This window comes from Heterodontus francisci, chromosome 17, assembly GCF_036365525.1.
Source record: "Heterodontus francisci isolate sHetFra1 chromosome 17, sHetFra1.hap1, whole genome shotgun sequence".
NCBI classification, from domain to species: domain Eukaryota; kingdom Metazoa; phylum Chordata; class Chondrichthyes; order Heterodontiformes; family Heterodontidae; genus Heterodontus; species Heterodontus francisci.
This window is the reverse complement of record NC_090387.1, coordinates 63,416,830-63,440,280: the sequence shown is the minus strand read 5'-3', so window position 1 is coordinate 63,440,280 and position 23,451 is coordinate 63,416,830. Positions and strand designations below refer to the sequence as shown.

Genomic DNA, 23,451 nt, shown 5'->3' with positions numbered 1-23,451 from the left:
AGGGGGGAGTGTTGAAATGGAAAGCAACCGGAAGCTCAGAGTCCTGCTTGTGGGACGGGGACGAGGTGGTGGGGGTAATGGAGGAGTGGGCCAGAGTGTTGCGGAGGGAACGATCCCTTCGGAATGCTGACAGGGGAAGGGAGAGGAAAATGCGTTTGGTAGTGGTTGGGCCTCTGTTCAAGGAAGAAGAGGAGAGCCCTTAAACCATCCTGGTGGGGGATGGAGGTGCAGAGAGATTGGACGTCCATAGTGAAGAGGAGGCGGTTGGGGCCAGGAAACTTGAAATTATCAAAATGACGTAGGGCGTCAGAAGAGTCACGGATGTAGGTGGTAAAAGACTGGACCTGCGGAGAAAAAATAGAGTCAAGACAGGAAGAAATAAGTTCAGTGGGGCAGGAGCAGGCTGACACAATGGGTCTGCCGGGACAGTCCTGTTTGTGGATTTTGGGAAGGAGGTAGAAGCAGGCTGTCCGGGGTTGCGGGACTATGAGGTTGGAAGTTGTAGAGGGAAGATCTCCAGAGGGCGGCACAGTGGCGCAGTGGTTAGCACCGCAGCCTCACAGCTCCAGAGACCCGGGTTCAATTCTGGGTACTGCCTGTGTGGAGTTTGCAAGTTCTCCCTGTGTCTGCGTGGGTTTCCTCCGGGTGCTCCGGTTTCCTCCCACAAGCCAAAGACTTGCAGGTTGATAGGTAAATTGGCCATTAGCAATTGCCCCTAGTATAGGCAGGTGGTAGGGAAATATAGGGACAGGGTGGGGATGTGGTAGGAATATGGAATTAGTGTAGGATTAGTATAAATGGGTGGTTGATGGTCGGCACAGACTCGGTGGGCCGAAGGGCCTGTTTCAGTGCTGTATCTCTAAACTAAACTAAAGGAGATGAGGTCAGTGACAGTCCTTTGGACAGGGGCTTGATGTTCGGTGCTGGGGTCATGGTCCAGAGGGAGGTAGGAAGAAGTGTCTGTGAGTTGGCGTTGAGCTTTTGCAAGGTAGAGGTCGGTACGCCATACAACAACAGCACCACCCTTGTCTGCAGGTTTGATGACCATGTCGGGGTTAGACCTGAGAGAACGGAGTGCCTCAAGTTCTTCCTTGAACAGAGGCCCAACCAGTCCCCATCCACCACCACTCTCCTCCGCCTGGCTGAACTTGTTCTCACATTGAACAACTTCTCATTCAACTCCACTCACTTCCTTCAAGTAAAAGGTGTTGCTATGGGTACCCGCATGCTTCCTAGTTATGCCTGTCTTTTTGTGGGCTATGTCAAACATTCCTTGTTTCAGTCCTACTCAGGCCTCCTCGCCCAACTCTTTTTCCGGTACATTGATGACTGTATCGGTGCCATTTCCTGCTCCCGCCCCGAACTGGAAAACGTTATCAACTTTGCTTCCAATTTCCACCCTTCTCTCACCTTTACATAGTCCATCTCGGACACTTCCCTTCCCTTCCTCAACTTCTCTGTCTCCATCTCTGGGGATAGGTTGTCTACTAATATCCATTATAAGCCCACCGACTCCCACAGCTACCTTGACTACACTTCTTCACACCCTGCCTCCTGTAAAGACTCCATTCCATTCTCCCAGTTTCTCCGTCTCCGAAGCATCTGCTCTGATGATGCTACCTTCCATGACGGTGCTTCTGATATGACCTCCTTTTTCCTCAACCGAGGATCCCCCCCTCCACTGTTGTTGACAGGGCTGTCAACCGTGTCCGGCCCATTTCCTGCACCTCTACCCTCACCTCTTCCCCTCCCTCCCAGAACCGTGACAGGGTTCCCCTTGTCCTCACTTTCCACCCCATCAGCCTCCATATCCAAAGGATCATCCTCCGCCATTTCCGCCACCTCCAGTGTGATGCCACTACCAAACGCATCTTCCCCTCCTTTCCCGTCAGCATTCCTAAGGGATCGTTCCCTCCGCGCACCCTGGTCCACTTCTCCATTACCCCCACCACCTCGTCCTCGTCCCATGGCACCTTTCCCTGCAATCGCAGGAGGTGTAATAGCTGCCCATTTACCTCCTCTCTCCTCACTATCCCAGGCCCCAAACACTCCTTTCAGGTGAAGCAGCGATTTACTTGTACTTCTTTCAATGTAGTATACTGTATTCGCTGCTCACAATGTGGTCTCCTCTACATTGGGGAGACCAAACACAGACTGGGTGACCGCTTTGCAGAATACCTCCGCTCAGTCCGCAAGCAGGACCCTGAGCCATTTCAACACTCCCCCCTGCTCTCATGCTCACATCTCTGTCCTGGGATTGCTGCAGTGTTCCAGTGAACATCAACGCAAGCTCGAGGAACAGCATCTCATTTACCGATTAGGCACACTACAGCCTGCCGGACTGAACATTGAGTTCAATCATTTCAGAGCATGACGGGCCCCCCTTTACTTTTATTTTTAGTTATTTTTTCTCTTTTTTTTTCTTTTTTACATTTTTTACCATCTTTTTTTTTGTGCTTATTTCATTTCATCTTAGTTTGTTCAGTTTGCTTACCCACTGTTTTTTTTACATGTTTGCACTTGCTGCTGTTCGATATTCAGTCCATTAACACCCTATCTGTACTAATGCTTTGTCTTTCAACACACCATTAACATATTGTGTGCCTTTGCTCCATGGCCTATTGGTCAGCTATGTGGCCTTGTCCAATCTACACCTTCTCCTTTGTTATCCCTTGCCCCACCCCTGCCTCACTTGCTTATAACCTTTGACATTTCTAATATTTGCTAGTTCCGAAGAAGGGTCACTGACCCGAAACGTTAACTCTGCTTCTCTTTCCACAGATGCTTCCAGTTCTGCTGAGTGGTTCCAGCATTTCTTGTTTTTTTTTTATTTCAGCTACTTGTTGGATACCACTTCTAAGGCCTGGATCTCATATCCTGGTGGAATTGTTTATTGTTTTCCTCATTGAACACTGTATATAAGTTATATAATAAAAACAAGAAATGCTGGAACCACTCAGCAGGTCTGGCAGCATCCGCAGTATTTTGCTTTTATTATACTGTATATAAGTTTTTGGCTGGGAGTTTCCTTGGAGCTGTTCCCACTCCATCACTGTAACTACAGCAGAAACATAGCAGGAGCCCTGTTTACGCATTGATCAGCTGCCCACTTTACACTTTGCCCTGATTGATTACAATGGAAAGTAAAATTATGCACAGTATAAAATGGATGGCTGATGCGATCTGGTTAGTTTTCAGTTCGTTTAAATTGATTTTTGATTTATAGATGCACTCTTTGTCCATGTTCATATAACTAGAAGTCTAGTAAAAAAAAATGTTTTTTAAATTAACTTTTTCCTCTCCCATTTTGAAGGTGCCAACAGTTACCGGCTGCCCTCTAGAATTTAGCCAGTGGCCATTCTTAACGCCCGAGATGAGCCAAGACAGTGAATGTCATCATGCTATTTGGTCACATGGGGAAATCACAGTTGAGACTGATCCTGTCTTCAACTAATACTCATACACATACATTTTCCAGCAGGAAAAGTTGTCAGGAGCAGAAATCAGGAATGATTTTTCTTCACTCTCATCCAGAGGTACTGAGGTAGAGATTAGTTCCCACAGCACAGACCTGGGATCGAACTCAAGGAAGAAGCTTTCAAAATTAATGTTAATCATGTCATTAATCTTTCAGAACCATACACTAGGTCCTACTTTTCACTGAGCTAAACAACTACAGATCAACATAGAATTACTACTGATTAGGTTATCAATCTTAAATATGTAGAGAAGCCTGCACCTTTGGTAATATATGAATGTTGCATGGTGGTTATGTTACTGGACATGGAATACAGAGGTCTGGACTAATAATCCAGAGACAATGGTCGGGATTTTATCCAGACAACCAGAATCTTGACGTCTGGAAAAATCGACGTCGTTAGCCCCGCATCACCTGTTCTGTGGGAGGCCTGCCAATCTGGCACTTAACTGGACAGCGGCAGGTCTTCCATGGGATCAAAGACCCCAGTGATGCATGCCGCCCTTGGAGCAGCACCACCATGGAGGCAGTGGCTGCTGTTGGTGGAGCACCCACCCAAGGCCCAGGATAGGTGCTGGATCCAGGCGGGGTCTCGCAGTGTGGGGGAGGGGGGTGTAGGGGGGTCAGCAGCAAGGGCGGGTTGGGGGGGGGGGGGTTGGCTCTCAGCAGGCCCCCCCTTTCCCGATGCCAGGTCCTTCATTCAGGCAATGTGCTTTTTAATCGCACCCCACCCCACCCCACCCAGAGCCAGCAAGCAGCCTGCTCTGCTTCCCGTGTGGTGATAGGGCCGCCTGTCACTTGGCTAATTGTGACAGCAGCAGGATGAGGCCCTTAATTGGGCATTAATTGGCTGCAGGGTGGGAAGGCCGTTCACAGGCCTTCCTGCCCCAGATTTAATTTCGGCAGAGGTGGGAAGGTGGCAGTGCTCCCCACTCCCCACCACCATCCCACTCAACTATACGCTCTCCCCTCCTCCAAACCCACCATGGGGGAAGAGCATAAAATTGCCCCCAATGAGTTCAAATCCCACCTTCGCACTTAGTGAATTTAAATTCAGATAATTAAATAAATCTGGAATAAATATCTAGCATCGGTAATGGCGATGTAAATACTGGATTGTCATAAAAACCCATCTGGTTCACTAATGTCCTATAGGGAAGGAAATCTGCTATTCTTATCCAGTTTGGACTACATGTGAATCCAGACCTACAGCAATGTGGTTGACTCTTAAATGCCCTCTGAAATGACTGAGCAAGTCACTCAGTTGTCAAGGCGGCAGCTCACCACCACTTTCACAAGGGCAATTAGGGATTGGCAATAAATGCTGGCCTAGCCAGCGATGCCCACATCCCCTGAACAAATAAAAGGAAAAATATTCTGTATGTTTTGCTTTTACTTCCTCAGGGATCTACTTGAATACACAGAAAAATAGACATAGTGTCTGAATTTGCTGAGAATAAGACTCAGGACAGAGATGAGAAATTTCTTTTGCATGCGAGGGTTGAGGCTATGGAATACACTACCAGAGTTAGTGACCAAAGCAGCATGTCAACCGTTAAGAATGGATTGGATAGGTGGTTAAAGGAAAGAGGGATAAAAGGATAGGGGAACAGGGTGGGCTGTTAGGACTACTGATTGGGTCGCCTATTTTGAGGTTGCAATTTCCATGCAATTCTCAATTGAATATTGTATGTAACCATCGCAGCAGGATAATGTTTCCTCAGAGCTGCTTTGTAAGTTGCACATTGGATTTTTCTTCCTACTGTAGCAGCTAAGTTGGGTAAAGTCCCTGGTAAAATATATTATAATGCACAGAATATAACATGGCACTATGACAGTTAATAGACAAAGAGGGAGAGTGTCTCCATGGTAGCTATAATGGGGAGTGAAAGCGGGCGGGTGGCTCTGCGGCAGGCTGGGTAATATCGAAGTTACTACCTGTAGGGGCTTAAGAAAAGAGAGAGGCAGCCCCTTAGCAGAGTAATGGAAGAGAAAAGCAGCTCAGTTCCTGCAGCAGAGTGGTGAAAGGGGAGGATAGCCCTGGTGAGGTTATGGGGAATGGGACGGTGGCTCCTGTGGTGGGAATTAATGGGGAACAAGAAGGTGGCACCTGTGGGGTGACGGGGCACAGGAGGGTAACCCCTGTGGAGGGATGGGGAATGGGTGGTTAGTCCTGTGGAGGATGGGAAAGGGGAGACCTGTGGGGGCAGATCTAAATGGTTCCTGTGGCAGGGTAGGGGAAGGATGGAAGTGGCCAGGTGCTAGGCTGGGAGTGAGGAGTATGACAGACCCTGGGCAGGTATATACAAAGTTTGTACTTTAAGAAATGGCTTTTACCTAAACTATATGGTTAGTTTCCTATTAGATTTGACTTCATCACTGTAAGTAAAAACACAGGATACTATGGAGAATATAGAAACACTCACAAGCTTCTGCTGAGCAATGGTCAGGTCCCTCAGAATGTGGTCCACAAAGTGGTCGATTAAAGCAGCTGTGACACTGAGCTTCACTTCACTATGTCAACACAAAGCAAACAGCATTTGTTATTTATTGGAGCGAATCTCTCTGGTGGTGGAATCACCCCAGTAACAATACAACAGGTGAACACAAATTCCATGGTACGAAATCAGTTTTACTTTGCTTTGTGAGCTTTTCATAGGAAGGAAACTAATGTAGATGGAGCTCCATTGGACAGGAATGGCTCTACAAAGCAAAGATATGAAGTGATCATTACTACCCTGCCTCCCCTACAACTTCTATAAATGTCCAATTTAGAAAATACAGTTAAAAACTGTGACTGAAAATAGATCAAGTGTGTGTTTGGGGCCCCGGCACTGTCTAGCAGAGATCTACAGGTATTTTCAAAGTGAGATGCAGAGTTTCGTGGCACCACCTATGAGATAAAGACTTGCGGGTTAATAGGTAAATTGGCCATTGTAAATTGCCTCTAGTGTCGGTAGGTGGTAGGAGAATGATAGGGATGTGGTAGGGAATATGGGATTAATGTAGGGTTAGTATAAATGGGTGGTTGTTGGTCGGCCCAGACTCGGTGGGCTGAAGAGCCTGTTTCAGTGCTGTATCTCTCTATGACTCTATATATTGCTGGATTGATTTTGTAAATGTTTTAACATTGTCCTGTTGCTGTGTGGGCACAAACCCAAGTCGTCATCACCCATTTCAGGGCATAGGGCATTGGTATGTTCACATGCCACAAGCAGGCCAGCTTACAAGTGACACTTTATTTAGCTGGACAGTCCCTCCCCAGTATCTTTATGAAGAAGCCATGGGTTTAAATAAAGCATACTTGGCAAAAAGAACAGTAACCAAACATTTCACATTCCAATGTAATTCACAGCTTTCTGTGCTCTTTTTAGGTGGATGGTCACAGCTGCAGTAGAGGAGGAAAGGTGTTACTGGTTTAAACCAGTGATAAAATTCCACAGTGACCAGCTGAGGTCAGTATTTCCCATGTTACCCTAACAATGCATTCCAACCCCCAACTTTCACAGCACTTTCTTGTGGTACACACAGGATTTGACATTTCCAGTTCTGATTTTCTTTCTCTTTATGGATTTTTGAGCTCGTTACCATCAAATAGACAGCTTTGTGCTATTAATGTCCACTGCACATGGGACGGAGACTCTCACAACTCATTTCACTTGTGATCCAGAGTCAAGAGAGAGAATGTTATTAATTAATGAGTCCCTCGCTGCTAAAAGTTTGTCATCTTAATTCAACGTTCTCTTGTTAATATGACCAGGTATCCAGAAGGTAAAACCCAATAAATGCCTAAGCCCTTGTTCCTAAAATTAATAATGCTAATACATTTAACAATTATTTGCCTTTTGAAATGTAACTTTTATTATTGTCCGGTAATTATTATACAAGGACAAAAACATTCTGGGAGAGATAGGCTAAGGCAAATTTGGCTATTCAAAGGGAAGGAAAATTCAGGGGGATCACTTTTCACAAAATAGCTATGAAGGAGGAAAGTAACTTTCCCCATTCTAGACTTTTGCTCACAATACTTGCTCATTGTCCATTCATAAACAATGCATTGATAAAAAGATGAGCTTCTGTTGAGCTTAAAAATTTGACTTTAAAGAAAAAAAATCAAGCCATATCTCTATCCATACATGTTTTCTGAATAGATATGGGGTTGGGGATGCTTTGAACAAAACTCTCTTCTAGACTTTGCTTCCCTATTGAACATAGTTAATGGAGGACTACAGAGTAACTCTGGGAAGGCGAACTATCCAGACCTGAGTTTGTTCACAATCTCCAATCCAGCCTGTTCGATAATCACGCTCCTTGCGAAGTCCTTCGGGATGAGGATTTTGCTGGACACTTTATTAACAAGCTGTTCCTGAATGTTGGCTTTCTGCAGAACGTTAGGACAGAGGCTGCTGGTGGACTTCATGAGGGAATGAATGAGTGCCTAGGAGGGGAATGGAAAAGAGATGAAATATTTTGTGAGAACTTGCAAAGAATTTTAAGGATGATTGGTCTCTTTAAAATGTATTTGCAGTGTGGTACTCTTTTATGGTTGTATTCCCAGAAGTCATCTCCAGAATGGCAATACAGCCATAGTTTACAATACCAGTAAAGGTAAGTAACCTTGAGAACCCCTGAGCAGTATACGTACAGAGCTAGGTCAAAGTAAATCTCAGTTGAAAAAGAGAGATGAAGTCAGAAGCTGTTGTAATACATATACAATTTTCCAAAACACCGCAATCAGTTTTTACCTCTATAAGTAAACACTCACAACCTACAGCACTGGACTACAGCCCTAGCTATCCCTTTGCATCATAAGAATACCCTCACAATCACAGACTACACTTATTCAGCATCTAACCACACGTCTAAAACCCAAAAGAGAAATGGTGGAAGAATAGTGTGTAACTAAAACACAGCAGTCCTGTCACAATCCTTCTCTGTGGAACTGCGTACTGCAGGGAGGTGTCTCCTCCCCAACCCCATTCAGGCCCTTTACCCCTGTTCAATGTAGCAGCACTTTTGATTCTCTGAGGCTGTCAATCATTGAGGACTCACTGCTGAACAAAAGAGATCCAGATCTCTTCTGCCTTTGCTTTTCAATGGCTCAGACAGGCTCTGCTGCTTTGAAAGAAGCAAAACTGCTTGCTGGAGATGCTTCAGGGGGAGGGAGAATGCATTTAAAGGTTTGGTTCACATGCCCTCCAGCAATCAGGTAGCCTAGTATTGATGTGTCAGGGTTATCCATTCCAGCTGGGGCAGCCTTCCCTATATTTGTATTCTTGGAATACGGGGAGGGAGAGCTTAGTTACTCTTCTCTGCAATTTAAGCTTTGTGCCCACAGAAGATCAGCGAATCCACATTCCATCCTACGAGCAGGATTATGGATCAGCAGCCAAACCTCATGGGTAGACACTACTCTGTTCAGGCAAGAGACCTCATGGCAGCAAGTATTGAGGGTGCAGGACCAGCACTAAGCCTGAGGATAGTTTCTAGCAGTCAGCGAGTCTTGATTCATCCCAGGAGCAGTGGACTGGATGAATAATGATACACTGGGACCATTAGACCAGCCCCCAACATAATGTGACTAGGCAGCCCACAGTTAATTGATTTACCAACTGTGAGCATCACATGAACCCCACTTAAGACCCAATTAACTGTTGATTCAGATTGATTGCATTTATATATTTGAATTGGAATGTGATTAGAAACATAGAAAATAGGAGCAGGAGTAGGCTATTCGGGCCTGCTCCGCCATTCAAAAAAGATCACGGCTGATCGTCTAATTCAGTACCCTGTTCCCACTTTCTCCCCATATCCCTTGATCCTGGATACTATTTACACTTAAGACGATAATTGCAAGTCTACATTTATCCAGCATCTATTCACACGTCCAAAACCTAAAAGAGAGGTGATGGAAGAATAGTATACCCAGTATAGTACAACTAAAACACAGCAGTCCTGTCGCAATACTTCTCTGTGGTACTATGTACAGCAGGGAGGTTTCCTTTGTCATGAGCAATATCCTTCCCAATCCTGTTCAGGCCCTCATTACCAGATTTTAATTAAACAATCCAGCTTCGGGAGTGATTCACTGAATTTTCAGAACTGAGAGTGTTTTCAATTTACGTATCTAAAAATGATCTGTGCAAATACAAGCAGATCTATCTGTTGGCCTGCACGCATGCTAATTTCTCCATCAGTGGTTCCTTGCAAATGTGAGCTGGTACATACGAACTAGGAGCAGGAGTAGGCTGTTCGGCCCCTCAAGCCTGCTCTGCCGTTCTATAAGATCATGACTGATCTGTTTGTGGACTCAACTCCACTTTCCTGTCTACCCGATACCCCTTGACACCCTTGTTTGTCAAGAATCTGTCTACCTCTGTCTTAAAAACATTCAATGACCCTGTCTCTACCGCTCTCCAGGGAACAAAGTTCCACAGACTCATGACCCTCTGAGAGAAAAAGAATTCCCGCATCTCTGTCTTAAATTGGAGACCCCTTATTTTTAAACTGTGCCCCCTGTTTTCGTCTCTCCCACAAGGGGAAACATCCATTCAACATCCACCCTGTCAAGTCCCCTCAGGATCTTATATGTTTCAATAAGATCACCTCTCATCCTCCTAAACTCCAATGAATACAGACCCAACCTTTCCTCTTAAGATAACCCTCTCATCCCAGGAATCAGTCAAGTGAACCTTCTCTGAACTGCTTCCAATGCAATTATATCCTTTCTTAAGTAAGGAGACCAAAACTGTGCACAATACTCTAGATGCGGTCTCACCAATGCCTGTACAATTTAGCAAAATATCTTTACTTTTATATTCCACTCCCCTTGCAATAAATGACAACATTGCACTTGCCTTCTTAATCAATTGCTGCACCTGCATACTAACTTTTTGTGTTTCATGTACTATGACACCCAGATCCCTCTGCATCTCAGATTTCTGCAATCTCTCTCAATTTAAATAATATGTTGCTTTTCTATTCTTCCAGCCAAAGTGGACAAGTTCACACTTTCCCACATAATACTCCAACTGCCAAATCTTTGCCCACTCACTTAGCCTGTATATATAGATATCCTTTTGCAGACTCCATATGTCCTCTTCACAACTTACTCTCCTACCTATCTTTGTGTCATCAACAAATTTAGCAACCATACATTCTGTCCCTTCATCCAAGTCATTGATATTGTTACAACCGAGGTGGGAGCAATGCACCGTCAATTTAGTCCCATCACTCCACAGGTCGCAGCATGCAGAGTCTCCCAAAACTGGTTTTTACAGAGTTAAGTTGGAACATTATACCATGTGACCTCTTTCTCTCTCCTACTGTCACCTAGGTAACAAAATGCAGCTGGCACACTGCCTCAGAAATCCAAAAGCTTCTCTCCCAGTCTTAAAGGTACACTGTTATTCTTTTGGGCCTCCTTATCTCGAGAGACAATGGATACGCGCCTGGAGGTGGTCAGTGGTTTGTGAAGCAGCGCCTGGAGTGGCTATAAAGGCCAATTCTGGAGTGACAGGCTCTTCCACAGGTGCTGCAGAGAAATTTGTTTGTTGGGGCTGTTGCACAGTTGGCTCTCCCCTTGCGCCTCTGTCTTTTTTCCTGCCAACTACTAAGTCTCTTCGACTCGCCACAATTTAGCCCTGTCTTTATGGCTGCCCGCCAGCTCTGGCGAATGCTGGCAACTGACTCCCACGACTTGTGATCAATGTCACACGATTTCATGTCGCGTTTGCAGACGTCTTTATAACGGAGACATGGACGGCCGGTGGGTCTGATACCAGTGGCGAGCTCGCTGTACAATGTGTCTTTGGGGATCCTGCCATCTTCCATGCGGCTCACATGGCCAAGCCATCTCAAGCGCCGCTGACTCAGTAGTGTGTATAAGCTGGGGGTGTTGGCCGCTTCAAGGACTTCTGTGTTGGACACTGTTATAACAAAGTCTTAAAGCACACTTTTTTAATCCAAGGAAAAAAAGATATGTTTCCGTGACAATATACATTGTAAATAGTTGAGGCCCCAGCACTGATCCCTGCGGCACTCCACTAATTACAGCTTGCCAACCTGAAAACGACCCATTTATGTCTACTCTCTGTTTCCTGTTAGCTAACCAATCCTCTATCCATGCTAATATGTTACTCCCTATATCATAGGAACTTATTTCATTTAGTAACCTTTGATGTGGCACCTTGTCAAATGCCTTCTGGAAATCTAAGTACACCACATCCACAGGTTCCCCTTTACCAACGTTGCTTGTTACTTCCTCAAAAAAACTCGAATAAATTAGTCAAACATCCATGTCTAAGCTCCAGCCACTGTCCAAGTTCCCTGTCTGGCTATGGAATAGGTAAAAGGTTGGAGCTCTATTAACAAAGCAGCACAGCAAGTCCTGAAGAGAAGACCCACAGGTAGGTGGCCAGTCATGTAGTTTTGTACTGGATAGTCCGGATTTCAGTGCATCTGACCCCGTTGTGGTACCAGATGCCCTTAGGTTTGCAACACCGTGGCCCAGCCGAGGGGAAGGTTCATTCACGGTCATTTGCCGACCAATGAGGAGATGAGTTAAAATGATTGATATCAAAATCAACCATTTAGAGGGGAAGTTCTAAATGGCTGCCCTACCAGCCTCATTTGTTAAATGTCGGTCATGCAATCTTTTCCAGGTCGCTGAGCACCTGCGAATAAAGATCCTATCAGACCTGTCCTGTATCCTTATGACATCACCCTCAACATTACATGATATTGTCCTACCAGCCTCATTGGCTAATATCAATGTCAGTCATTGAAAATTATTTCCAGGTGGGCAAGTGCCCGTGTAAAAAGATCCTAGCGTTGTCCTCATCACCATACCCACCACAATTTACCAATTCAAAATGCCCAAGAGAAAGATGTTGTTCAATCTGAAATAGTCAAAAGAATGTGATTCATAACAAGAAAAACAGAAAAGGAGAGCATCAGGCATTCTCCACTTTATGCTGATGTGATATTGATGTCAGCCACTGAGGAAAGGAAAATGTGTATCAACACGTTTTGTCGGTAAAACACAAATTCAACACTCAAAGTGTAATGAGTTTTTTAGGTTGTCTGGTGCAACATAAATGAGATGCGTGGAGTCCAATTATGCCAAAGATCTCTAACAGGTTTATTACATCTAAACTATTATATACAGGACAGAGCAAACTATTTTTAGAACCTTCCTGTAGGTTTTACAGTTGCAGCGTGATGCTGGCTTGTAGTCACATGACTACTTAGCTCATCAGCATACTGAGATCTTAAAGGGACATCACTCCTAAAGGCAATCATACAATATTCCCTTTCTGTCCAAAGATAAGTCTCGTATGCTACAAGTAAAAACACAAAATTAGATATCAAAATTAATTATATGGGATATGGATTATAAAATTTACAGGGACAAGGTTAAGGATTGTGAAATTTATAAGTGCAAAGGCTTAAAAGTCCATAGATCGTTTTGGTGGTTTGACAACTCTTGCTCGGGGAGTTTGCATTTGATCAGTTGCTGTTTCTTCCGAAGTTTCTCCCTCTCTGCATTCAGTTTCTGTTGGTCTGCCTTCAGCCTGCTGATATACCCTGTTGATTTTCTCCGGATGGCCACTTTTGAGGCCTTGCCATTCTTGGGAAGTTCCAACACCTCATCTTGAACAGCCAATAGACAATGCTTCAACTCATTCCTCCTCTCCCTCTTCAGGACATTGCGTGTCCTTCAGCCCTCCTCATCCTCCACGTCTGAGGGCCTGGGGCTCAAGGCCGAGGACTTGTTGGGGAAGGAGTACTTGGCCTCATGGAGGTACCTGTCTGTTCTGGCTCATTGTGGTGCTGGCGGTTCCCTGGAAAGCAGAAATGAAGGTGCAGCATAGTTGTGCTGTTGCTAGAGTTCCAGACTGCACCGTTTGATGCTGGCCAGAGTCTGCGAGGCGGTTACGGTCCTCGTAGATTTCCCCTTGGGAATGCTCCCCACTGCCAGCCTTTGCTTCTCAGTGGTTGCATCATTACTTTCCAACGACTCCGGTCCATGTCCTTCAGGATTCGAACTAGTAGGATATTTGCACTAGCGCAATCTTATCACTAGTCTAGACTAGTCAATCTTAATTCGGAGCGTGTGTTTGCCAGCTGTCTTTGGGCACATAATGTTATTCGTGAAAGCTTCCAGTTGTTTGACTTCATCAACATGTCAGGTTCACAATGTGAAACGCATGCTCATCTTCTGACTGAGAATTCCTCTACTCCGGTCTCAGATCTGTTTCGTTGTGGACTTCGTGTACTGGCTTGCGTTTATGCAGGTCTCTGGCACTTTCCTTGCTGCTGTTGCAGTGTTGCTGTGCCTGTCGTCTGTTAGTTTGTGTCCTATTGTGACTTCTGGCTGCGTCTTTGGTGTCCGATTACTTGAATAGGTGGGCCCAGTGTCCTTTTGCATCGCACGCCTTGCACAGATCTTGAAATGCAGGACAACTTTGCCGTGAGTGGAACAAACCACATTTACCACACAGATTTCTTGCTTTTTTCAACCTGGTTATCATGCCAATACTGTTGGCAGCACCTAGTGCTTGCAGATGCTGTTGTCCAGCTACAATGGCTTCATATTTCCTGCCATCTTCCAGCAGCACATCAATGCTGTGACCTTTCTTTTTCCCCAAGATGTCTTTCTGAAACTCTTCAATAGGTGTTGAGACAATCACCAGCTCCATTAGTCGCTCCAACAGCTAACTTTCTGAAAAATCACATTTGTTGCCCTTACTACGGCATCTACTGACAAACTGATCTATTGATTCCTGTGGCTGTTGCCTGTAGGACATCAATTCCAGGCAGTGAATTCTAAAATTCACTCTTAATCACAGCTGATCTTCTCGTACTTTCCATATCTTTGCGCGATCTTTCTGGCCCTCTTCAGATAAGCCAGCGGTGTTGATTCTGTGTAGCCCCTCATTTCTAATTGCTATTATTTTTACAGGCTGCTTCTCTGGTTCTACAATCACATGGCCCGTGAAGCATAAATACAGTTTTTGTTTAAAAAGTTTGAACTTGGATAGGATATCAATGGCCTTCCAATTCATGCTGGGAAATTTGATATCTATCTTTCTACTGTTCCTTTGCTTAAAACTTTCTTTAAGACTTGTTCTATGACTCTGCGCTGTTTCCACTTTAAGAAGTTCTTTGTTGTTTATGTTACGACTGACCGCTCCTGTCAAAGCCCCCAATCAAAATATACGATTCTGATTGTGGTGGGACCAATGCACTGTTAATTCAATCCCATCATTCCACAGATCAGCTAACATATCATTTAAAAGCTTTCCAAATTAAAGAAAGACCCACCAAATTGTACCATCTATTAACCCCAAAATGAGACTAACCAAACCAGGTGTCTTTAAATCACCAAATTAACTCTTTAATTAAAAGAAATAAATTCCTGAACACTATGAACATTTAAAATAGAAAAATCAGAGTCCTTGCAAATTTACAGTCCAATGTTGTTCAAAGTCCTCGCAGAATGTTGTTTGAAGTCCAGCAAATTTCAACAATTAACGACTTGCAAACACTTTCAATAGAATCAATCTGACTTTAGAGTTTTTGAGGGATAAAAGATTGTCACAGTCTATCTTCCCTTTCTTCAATTTAAATTACCAGAGATCTGTGTCTTGGCTTGACTTTTTAGATTTTCGAGAGATAATAATTAAACAAACAAAAATCCTATTCCTTCAGTTTAAATGGTAGAGAGCTCTTTTTCAGGTGTGCTCATCACAGTTGTTTCCTCTGTCTGTCTGTCTGCTAGGACAAACTGACTTCAACTGCCAGTTCAAACTGAATTGTAACAAATGTATCGCATCAGGCTCACTCCCAGTGGCTGTTTCCATGGTATTGAGAATGCACCCTTTGAATCGCAGTCTCCAAATGGCTGTTTCTAAGGCAATGAACATGCACCTTCCTATAACTCCTAAGGCTTGCCGGCTCTTAAAGCAATACTGATCCCTTGCAAGCCTTAAAGGCAAACCGCATAGTCTGAAAAAAAACTACAGGACCATGACATTTAGACTAGCTGCTTGGATGGCGAAGGACAGGTGTTTGACAGTGTTCTGTGTTTATCTTGCTTTCAGCACTTAAGCTTGTCTTGTATACGCATGCTGTATTTTCTGGGAGGGTGGATTGATGGAATTGCATCCCCTCTGAGGTGTAGTATGGCATCACCTTTGAATTCTCCTATGACTTCGAACCTGCTCGAGTACATTTGTTGTAGGTCGTGGACTGACTCAATGCAGAGACATGCAATGTCCTGAAAAGGAAGAGGAGGAATGAGTTGAAGCATTGTCTGTTTACACAGCTGTTCAATAGGCAGTTCAATTGCTTTTTTTCGCTAGAGTTTTTTTATGTTCTTCACGCTCGAGTGATTTAATGTTTTTAAAGCTGTGGCTGCGTGAATGGAAACTCTTCATTGTTCGGGGTCTTCCCCTGCTTTTTGCTATCAGACGCCTCGTGTATTGACACCAACCTCGATCAGTCTGGGAGAGGAATCGGCTTTTACCCATTTTTTTCTCTCTCCCAGGGAGTATTTGAAAAAAAATTTTTTTTAAGCAGGTCAGAGCCTGACCTGGGATTCCCCGACCATCGGCACAATGACACGCCCGATCACAGGAGCCTGTCGTTCTGTGCTCTGTCTTCTACAGCTGGAGGTAAGTGTTTTCTTCTTTCCACTTTTTGGACTAGTATTTCTTTTGAACTTTCTCTCTTTTGGCTGTTGGAAGGGTCATTTTCACAGCTGTTTTATCCGTGGTCTTCAACTTAGAGTTTGTCTTTTCACCACAGCTGCCACCATGTAATGAGTTCTTTATGTTGTCTGATGCAACATAAATGAGATGCGGGGAGTCCAATTATGCTGCAGATCTCTAACAGGTTTATTACATCTAAACTATTATATACAGTACAGAGCAAACTATTTACAGAACCTTCCTCTAGGTGTTACAGTTGCAGAGTGACTCTGGCTTGTAGTCACATGGTGAATATCCTGGTATTTAGCTCATTAGCATACTGAGATTTTAAAGAGACATCAGTCTTAAAGGCAATCATACAACACAAAAGTACAGGTACATCATCATTGAGCTGCTTTTTTAAATCGCCTGCATTGCCTCAAAGTGACTGCTGCTGAACTATGTAAAGCCTACCATGGGAATATGGGATTAGTGTAAATGGGTGGTTGGTGTTCGGTGCGGACTCGGTGGGCCGAAGGGCCTGTTTCAGTGCTGTATCTCTAATCTTAATCTAATCATGTCATGAGGCACCACCAGTCTTATAGGAATATTGACCGCAGCGCAAAAGTTGATAAAGAAATCTACAATGATTCTTCTGTGGTGAGAATGGCTGGAATTTTGTGAGGCCCCGTGAGACGGGGCCGAGGTGGGGGGTGGGTGGCACGGTGTACATGACAGATGGCGGGGGGAGTGGCGGGATAGAAGGCCCACGAAGGACCTCCACCAGGAACAATTTTATCCCCCTGGGACCCACCACCCCTGGACTGCACGTACAAACCCCCATCCCCCTTCGCAGGGGCCTTTGGACTGGCCCCGACGACCACACCTCAGCTACCTCTGTTCTGGGGTTCCACTGCTGGGCCTGGGACCAAGTCCTCTACAGTACCAGCATTGGCCACTGCACCCAGTGACACTGCCTATACTGCTGAGCTGCCAGCCCTCTGATTGGCCGGCAGCTCTTTGAGGCAGGATCCCGCCTCCTGAAACTTTGATTTAAAAACACCGGAGGATTACTCCGGGGTTGGGGGGGTGGGGGCACGAAAAGGCAGAGGCAGGGTTCCCCCCGCCTTTTTGGCCCCCGGCACTGGGAGCCCTGTTTCCAGCAGAAAATCCAGCCTGTGTGGGAAAACAAAGGCAAAAAAACAGAACAAGACTGTCCTCGCACCATATTCTGTACAGAAGCACTTAGATTACATCATGATCTTTTCTTTGGCAACAGATGCCTCAAACAAGGGTGCAAGGGAGTGTTTCCCTTTAGTTTTTAGATATATACATTTTGGGATGGGGTCCAGCATTTACTGTTGGATTTCTATAGTGATAACTGGGGCGGCACAGTGGCCTCACAGCTTCAGCGAACCGGGTTCGGTGCTGGGTACTGCCTGTGCGGAGTTTGCAAGTTCTCCCTGTGACCGTGTGGGTTTCCTTCGGGTGCTCCGGTTTCCTCCCACACGCCAAAGACTTGTGGGTTGATAGGGAAATTGGCCATTGTAAAAAATTGCCCCGAGTGTAGGTAGGTGGTAGGAGAATTGAGGGAAGGTGGGGATGTGAGAGGGAAAATGGGATTAATGTAGGATTAGTATAAATGGGTGTTTGATGGTGAGCGTGGATACGTTGGGCCAAAGGGCCTGTTTCGGTGCTGTATCTCTCTATGAAACTTTGGGAGCAATCGCAACAGAACTATCTAAACTCAGTGCATTTGATCTCAGCCTAGGGCGATGTTCTGCATATTCTGCAGACAACACAAGTGTTAATTATGGAAAGCACAACAGTGTTGATCAAAAACTGAAATTTGCTCAAAAGGACATTGCTGAAGCCAACTGTTTAGCTTACATTCTGCACAACGCAATAAAGTACACTGTCGGAAACCTTGATGTTGATGCAGAAAACATAATTCCCAAGGCATATGATCACTTTAGCATTTCTGCAGCAGAACACAGCGATTGAAGGACTCCTGTGACTTTGTTGAAGTGGAGGAGTGCAATCTATTGAGGCACGTTATGACCAGGTGGCTTTCTCTACTGCCAGCTACTGAAAGAGTGCTGAAATGCTGGAAACCTGTGACAAGCTACTTTCAGAGTTTAGGTGAGGAAGAGTGCCCCAAAATACTATGGAGGTACATTGGGTACAAGGGGTTTGCCAGTGAAATGGCTGAGCTTTACTTTCTCTTTCTCAGCAATTCTCAAACTATTCACAGAATGTATTGAAGCTTGAGAGGCCAAGTTGTTCAGCATCCTCTCAGTGCATGAAAAATTGACATGAATAGGAAACTGGAGAGAAGGATTCAGGACAAGTTTTTTGGGTTTGCAGTGAATGGCAGACTGAAGCAATTAACACCAGATGTGGCAGGAAAATGTGAGCGAGACTTTTTAATACTTTACAAAAAATACCTGAGTGACAGATATGACTTGACTGAAAACAGCTTTCACAACACAGTGTCCAAATTAGTTCTTACAAATGCTGTGTCCGTTGAAGAATTTGGTGATGGTGTTCAAACATGCAATCTTAAAGACATTGACATGGACGTGCGGTACAAAGAATTCATCACTGTGGAAAGCATTATATTCTGCCCTGAGATGAACCATTGCCAGACCAGAGGAGAAGCACCTGAAACTTTTCAGCAAAGCCCAGGGAAAAAAGTTCATGAACATGAAGAAAATCAGCTCCTATATATTCAGGGATTGGCAACAGGTCTGTACATGGACACCAGTGTCCATGGTATTGAGGTCCGTGACTGGTAATTTCAGGGATGAGAAGTTTCCCATTGGTTTCTTCAGACTGGCTTTAAAAAAAAAAAAAATCGCAAGTGTAAGTTTCACAGCTGACAGGTGGGAACAGCAGTTTCTGAACTTCGAACAGATTTAGGGTTTTCCAGCAGGTTCCAATTTTGGAAGACTCGAATCTGTCCGAAGTTCGGAAACTGCTGTTCCCGCTCTCAGTTAACGGTCAGAGAGTGGGGTAAGAGAGTGAGAGTGGGGTAAGAGAGTGAGAGTGGGGTAAGAGAGTGAGAGTGGGGTAAGAGAGTGAGAGAGTGAGCACGGGGAGGGAGAGAGTGAGCACGGGGAGGGAGAGAGTGAGCACGGGGAGGGAGAGAGTGAGCACGGGGAGGGAGAGAGTGAGCACGGGGAGGCAGAGAGTGAGCACGGGGAGGCAGAGAGTGAGCACGGGGAGGGAGAGAGTGAGCACGGGGAGGGAGAGAGTGAGCACGGGGAGGGAGAGAGTGAGCACGGGGAGGGAGAGAGTGAGCACGGGGAGGGAGAGAGTGAGCACGGGGAGGGAGAGAGTGAGCACGGGGAGGGAGAGAGTGAGCACGGGGAGGGAGAGAGTGAGCACGGGGAGGGAGAGAGTGAGCACGGGGAGGGAGAGAGTGAGCACGGGGAGGGAGAGAGTGAGCACGGGGAGGGAGAGAGTGAGCACGGGGAGGGAGAGAGTGAGCACGGGGAGGGAGAGAGTGAGCACGGGGAGGAAGTGAGTGAGCACGGGGAGGGAGAGAGTGGGTGGGGAGGGAGAGAGTGGGTGGGGAGGGAGAGAGTGGGTGGGGAGGGAGAGAGTGGGTGGGGAGGGAGAGAGTGGGTGGGGAGGGAGAGAGTGGGTGGGGAGGGAGAGAGTGGGTGGGGAGGGAGAGAGTGGGTGGGGAGGGAGAGAGTGGGTGGGGAGGGAGAGAGGGGGTGGAAAGAGAGAGAGAGGGTGGAAAGAGAGAGAGAGAGAGAGAGAGGGTGGAGAGAGAGAGAGAGAGAGGGTGGAGAGAGAGAGAGAGAGTAGGGGGAGAGAGAGAGAGTAGGGGGAGAGAGAGAGAGTAGGGGGAGAGAGAGAGAGTAGGGGGAGAGAGAGAGAGTAGGGGGAGAGAGAGAGAGTAGGGGGAGAGAGAGAGAGTAGGGGGAGAGAGAGAGAGTAGGGGGAGAGAGAGAGAGTAGGGGGAGAGAGAGTAGGGGGAGAGAGAGTAGGGGGAGAGAGAGTAGGGGGAGAGAGAAAGGGTTGAGAGAGAGAGAGAGAGGTGGGAGGGGCCGGGGGGGGGGAGGGGGGAGAGAGAGATGGATACAGCGAGGGGATAGGAAAAGAGAGTGAGCGAGAGGGGAGAGAAGGAGATCAAGATCACTTCCGACAGATGGAGCTCTATCTGGATTCTCCGCATCGCTACATCAAGTGTGCAGGCAGACATTGACCACTTGTGCAAGCAAAAACAATGCCAGGTACTCACTTAATAGGGAGAAATGCGTTTCAAAGTGGATTGTGTTTTGATGGCATTAGGTTGGCTATACACTTTATATACAGATTAATTCACTCCGGTCCGTGGCTGAGTCAATAATTTTGTCAAATGTCCATGGTGCAACATGTTGGTACCTATCTCCATACCATGTAGCAATGATCATACAGAACTTGTTTTCACCATGATGACCACTGCTCAGAGAAACGAGAGAAACAGGCTGGAAGTGCAGCGTATATGCAGAGCTCCAGATTAGCATCAATTTCTCAAAAGAATACAAAGACAATTATTGAGTTCTTGGGGAACAAAAAGTTTCTGAATGCCGACAGGAATGGACAAAAATAATAAACACTAGTCATTTCCATGGCTTTAAATTGTCAATATTGTGATTAGATATTAAACTATATATATTAGTACAGTTATTATTGGTAATTATTGCTTAAGTGTAATCAATAAAGTGAATCAGTGCACAAAAAATGCAAATACAGTGCTCTATGGTCATTTTAATTAATTATATCAGCTGGCCTTAAGCTCATAGCCATTTTTGCATGTGTGCATGTTTGCGGCTTGGCTTGCTGAGGGCCGGGGTCTGTGTCCAGTATTCCTGGCCTCCACCAGTGGCCACCTTACCCACAGGAAATCAGCTACTGCAGATCAAAAATACATGAGATATAGAGAAAGATCCAAAAGGACAGAAAGACTGGTAGATGAAAGGTGAGACACACCACAGACAAGCACTCAAATGATGTTGGCTCATTCCCAAATAAAAACAGAAAGTGCTGGAAATACTCAGTAGGTCTGGCAGCATCTGTGGAGATTGAAGCAGAGTTAACTTTTCGGGTCTGTGACCCTTCATCAGAACTGGCTCATTCCCATGTTCTTTAGCATCATAGAATCAGTAGAATAAGGAGGCATTTTGATTTCCCAGACATTGGCAATATTGTAAACAAAGTGATTCTTGACAACGCTGTCATCATCCGACTGCGCCCACCTGCGCACATGCACAAATGGGCTCCTGCTCTCTGCACGTGCGCTGCATTCAGCATTGCCAGGACCGGTTGGCACATGTGCAGATGACGTCATCGCATAACGCGGGAAAGGGAGCAAGCAGAGAAGTGGGCAAGAGAGAGTGGGGGGGGTGGGTGGGGAAGCAGGGAGAGAGCGGGGGAAGCGGGAAGAGAGCGGGGGGAGACAGCGGGGGGAGTGCGGGGGGGGAAAAGCGGGGGGGGGAAAGCGGGGGGGGAAAAGCGGGGGGGGGGAAAGCGGGGGGGGGAAAGCGGGGGGGGGGAAAGCGGGGGGGGGGAAAGCGGGGGGGGGAAAGCGGGGGGGGGAAAGCGGGGGGGGGAAAGCGGGGGGGGGGAAAGCGGGGGGGGGGAAAGCGGGGGGGGGGGAAAGCGGGGGGGGGAAAGCGGGGGGGGGGAAAGCGGGGGGGGGGGAAAGCGGGGGGGGGGGAAAGCGGGGGGGGGGAAAGCGGGGGGGGGAAAGCGGGGGGGGGGAAAGCGGGGGGGGGGAAAGCGGGGGGGGAAAGCGGGGGGGGGAAAGCGGGGGGGGGGAAAGCGGGGGGGGGGGAAAGCGGGGGGGGGGAAAGCGGGGGGGGGAAAGCGGGGGGGGGGAAAGCGGGGGGGGGAAAGCGGGGGGGGAAAGCGGGGGGGGAAAGCGGGGGGGGGAAAGCGGGGGGGGGAAAGCGGGGGGGGAAAGCGGGGGGGGGAAAGCTGGGGGGGGGAAAGCGGGGGGGGGAAAGCGGGGGGGGAAAGCGGGGGGGGGAAAGCGGGGGGGGGAAAGCGGGGGGGGGAAAGCGGGGGGGGGAAAGCGGGGGGGGAAAGCGGGGGGGGAAAGCGGGGGGGGAAAGCGGGGGGGGGAAGCGGGGGGGGGAAAGCGGGGGGGGGGAAAGCGGGGGGGGGAAAGCGGGGGGGGAAAGCGGGGGGGGAAAGCGGGGGGGGAAAGCGGGGGGGGAAAGCGGGGGGGGAAAGCGGGGGGGGGGAAAGCGGGGGGGGGAAAGCGGGGGGGGGAAAGCGGGGGGGGGAAAGCGGGGGGGGGAAAGCGGGGGGGGAAAGCGGGGGGGGGGAAAGCAGGGGGGGGGAAAGCGGGGGGGGGGAAAAGCGGGGGGGGGGGGAAAAGCGGGGGGGGGAAAGGGGGGGGGAATCGGGGGGGGGGAATCGGGGGGGGGAAAGCGGGGGGGGGAAGCGGGGGGGGGGAAAGCGGGGGGGGAAGCGGGGGGGGGAAGTGGGGGGGGGAAGCGGGGGGGGGAAGCGGGGGGGGGGAAGCGGGGGGGGGGGGGGAAGCGGGGGGGGGAAGCGGGGGGGGGAAGCGGGGGGGGGAAAGCAAGGGGGAAGCAGGGAGAGAACGGTGGGTGGGGGGAAGCGGGGAGAGAAAGTGGGGGGGAAGTGGGGAGAAATCAATGAGACAGTGGCCGAAGACCTTGGCGGCAGCGGGTGCACTCTCCTCCTCCCCCCCCTCCCCACCATCCGATCTCTCCGGCCATTCCCCTGCCGCCCGATCTCTCCAGCCATTGTGTGCTGCCATGTGTTTATGTTGCCTTTGTGTGATTATTTGAGCAGCGCCATCTTTAGTCCTGGCAGCTGCCTGAACGTCGCTGACAGTGACGTTTTAGTTGAACGGGCTGCATTTGTGCATGTGCCAATGCAGCGCCACTTAGTGGCTGCATTGTCAGCAAACGCAGCCTATTGAAAACACTGGTTAAGCACAATAGGGTTAATTTTTACCCGGAAGAAAATCGTCAGCACAAACTTTGTGGGGGAGAAAACAGTGTGCAGAGCTAGTTCATACCTGGATTTCCTCATTTACAGCCTGGGAGACCTCTTCAGCTGCCGACTCTAGCTTGTGCTGTACTGTTCTTAGTAAAGGTGGAGTGTTACCCACTTGATACAAGGTTGGTAACATCTGTAAAACAAGTAGTAAGAGATGGAAAGAGCAAAGCAGTGAGAGACTTGTGGTTTTAAAAGTTTTTAACACCATTAATAATTAAAAACAATGTTAAAACTGAACTTTGAAGGTTT

The 23,451-nt window shown here is 47.4% G+C and overlaps 1 protein-coding gene across 5 annotated transcripts in view; it reads right to left on the bottom strand.

Moving 5' to 3' along the window:
• The window catches only part of carmil2 (capping protein regulator and myosin 1 linker 2), a 227,918-nt gene that overhangs the window by 54,853 nt on the left and 149,614 nt on the right, over positions 1-23,451 (bottom strand). For all 5 annotated transcript variants that reach the window (XM_068049521.1, XM_068049522.1, XM_068049525.1 and 2 more), the window contains 3 exons: positions 23,222-23,335; positions 7,741-7,916; positions 5,905-5,992 (listed from right to left, as the gene is read on the bottom strand). In XM_068049521.1, coding sequence (XP_067905622.1) covers positions 5,905-5,992; positions 7,741-7,916; positions 23,222-23,335 — 378 coding nt within the window. The remainder of the gene's footprint in view (positions 1-5,904; positions 5,993-7,740; positions 7,917-23,221; positions 23,336-23,451) is intronic.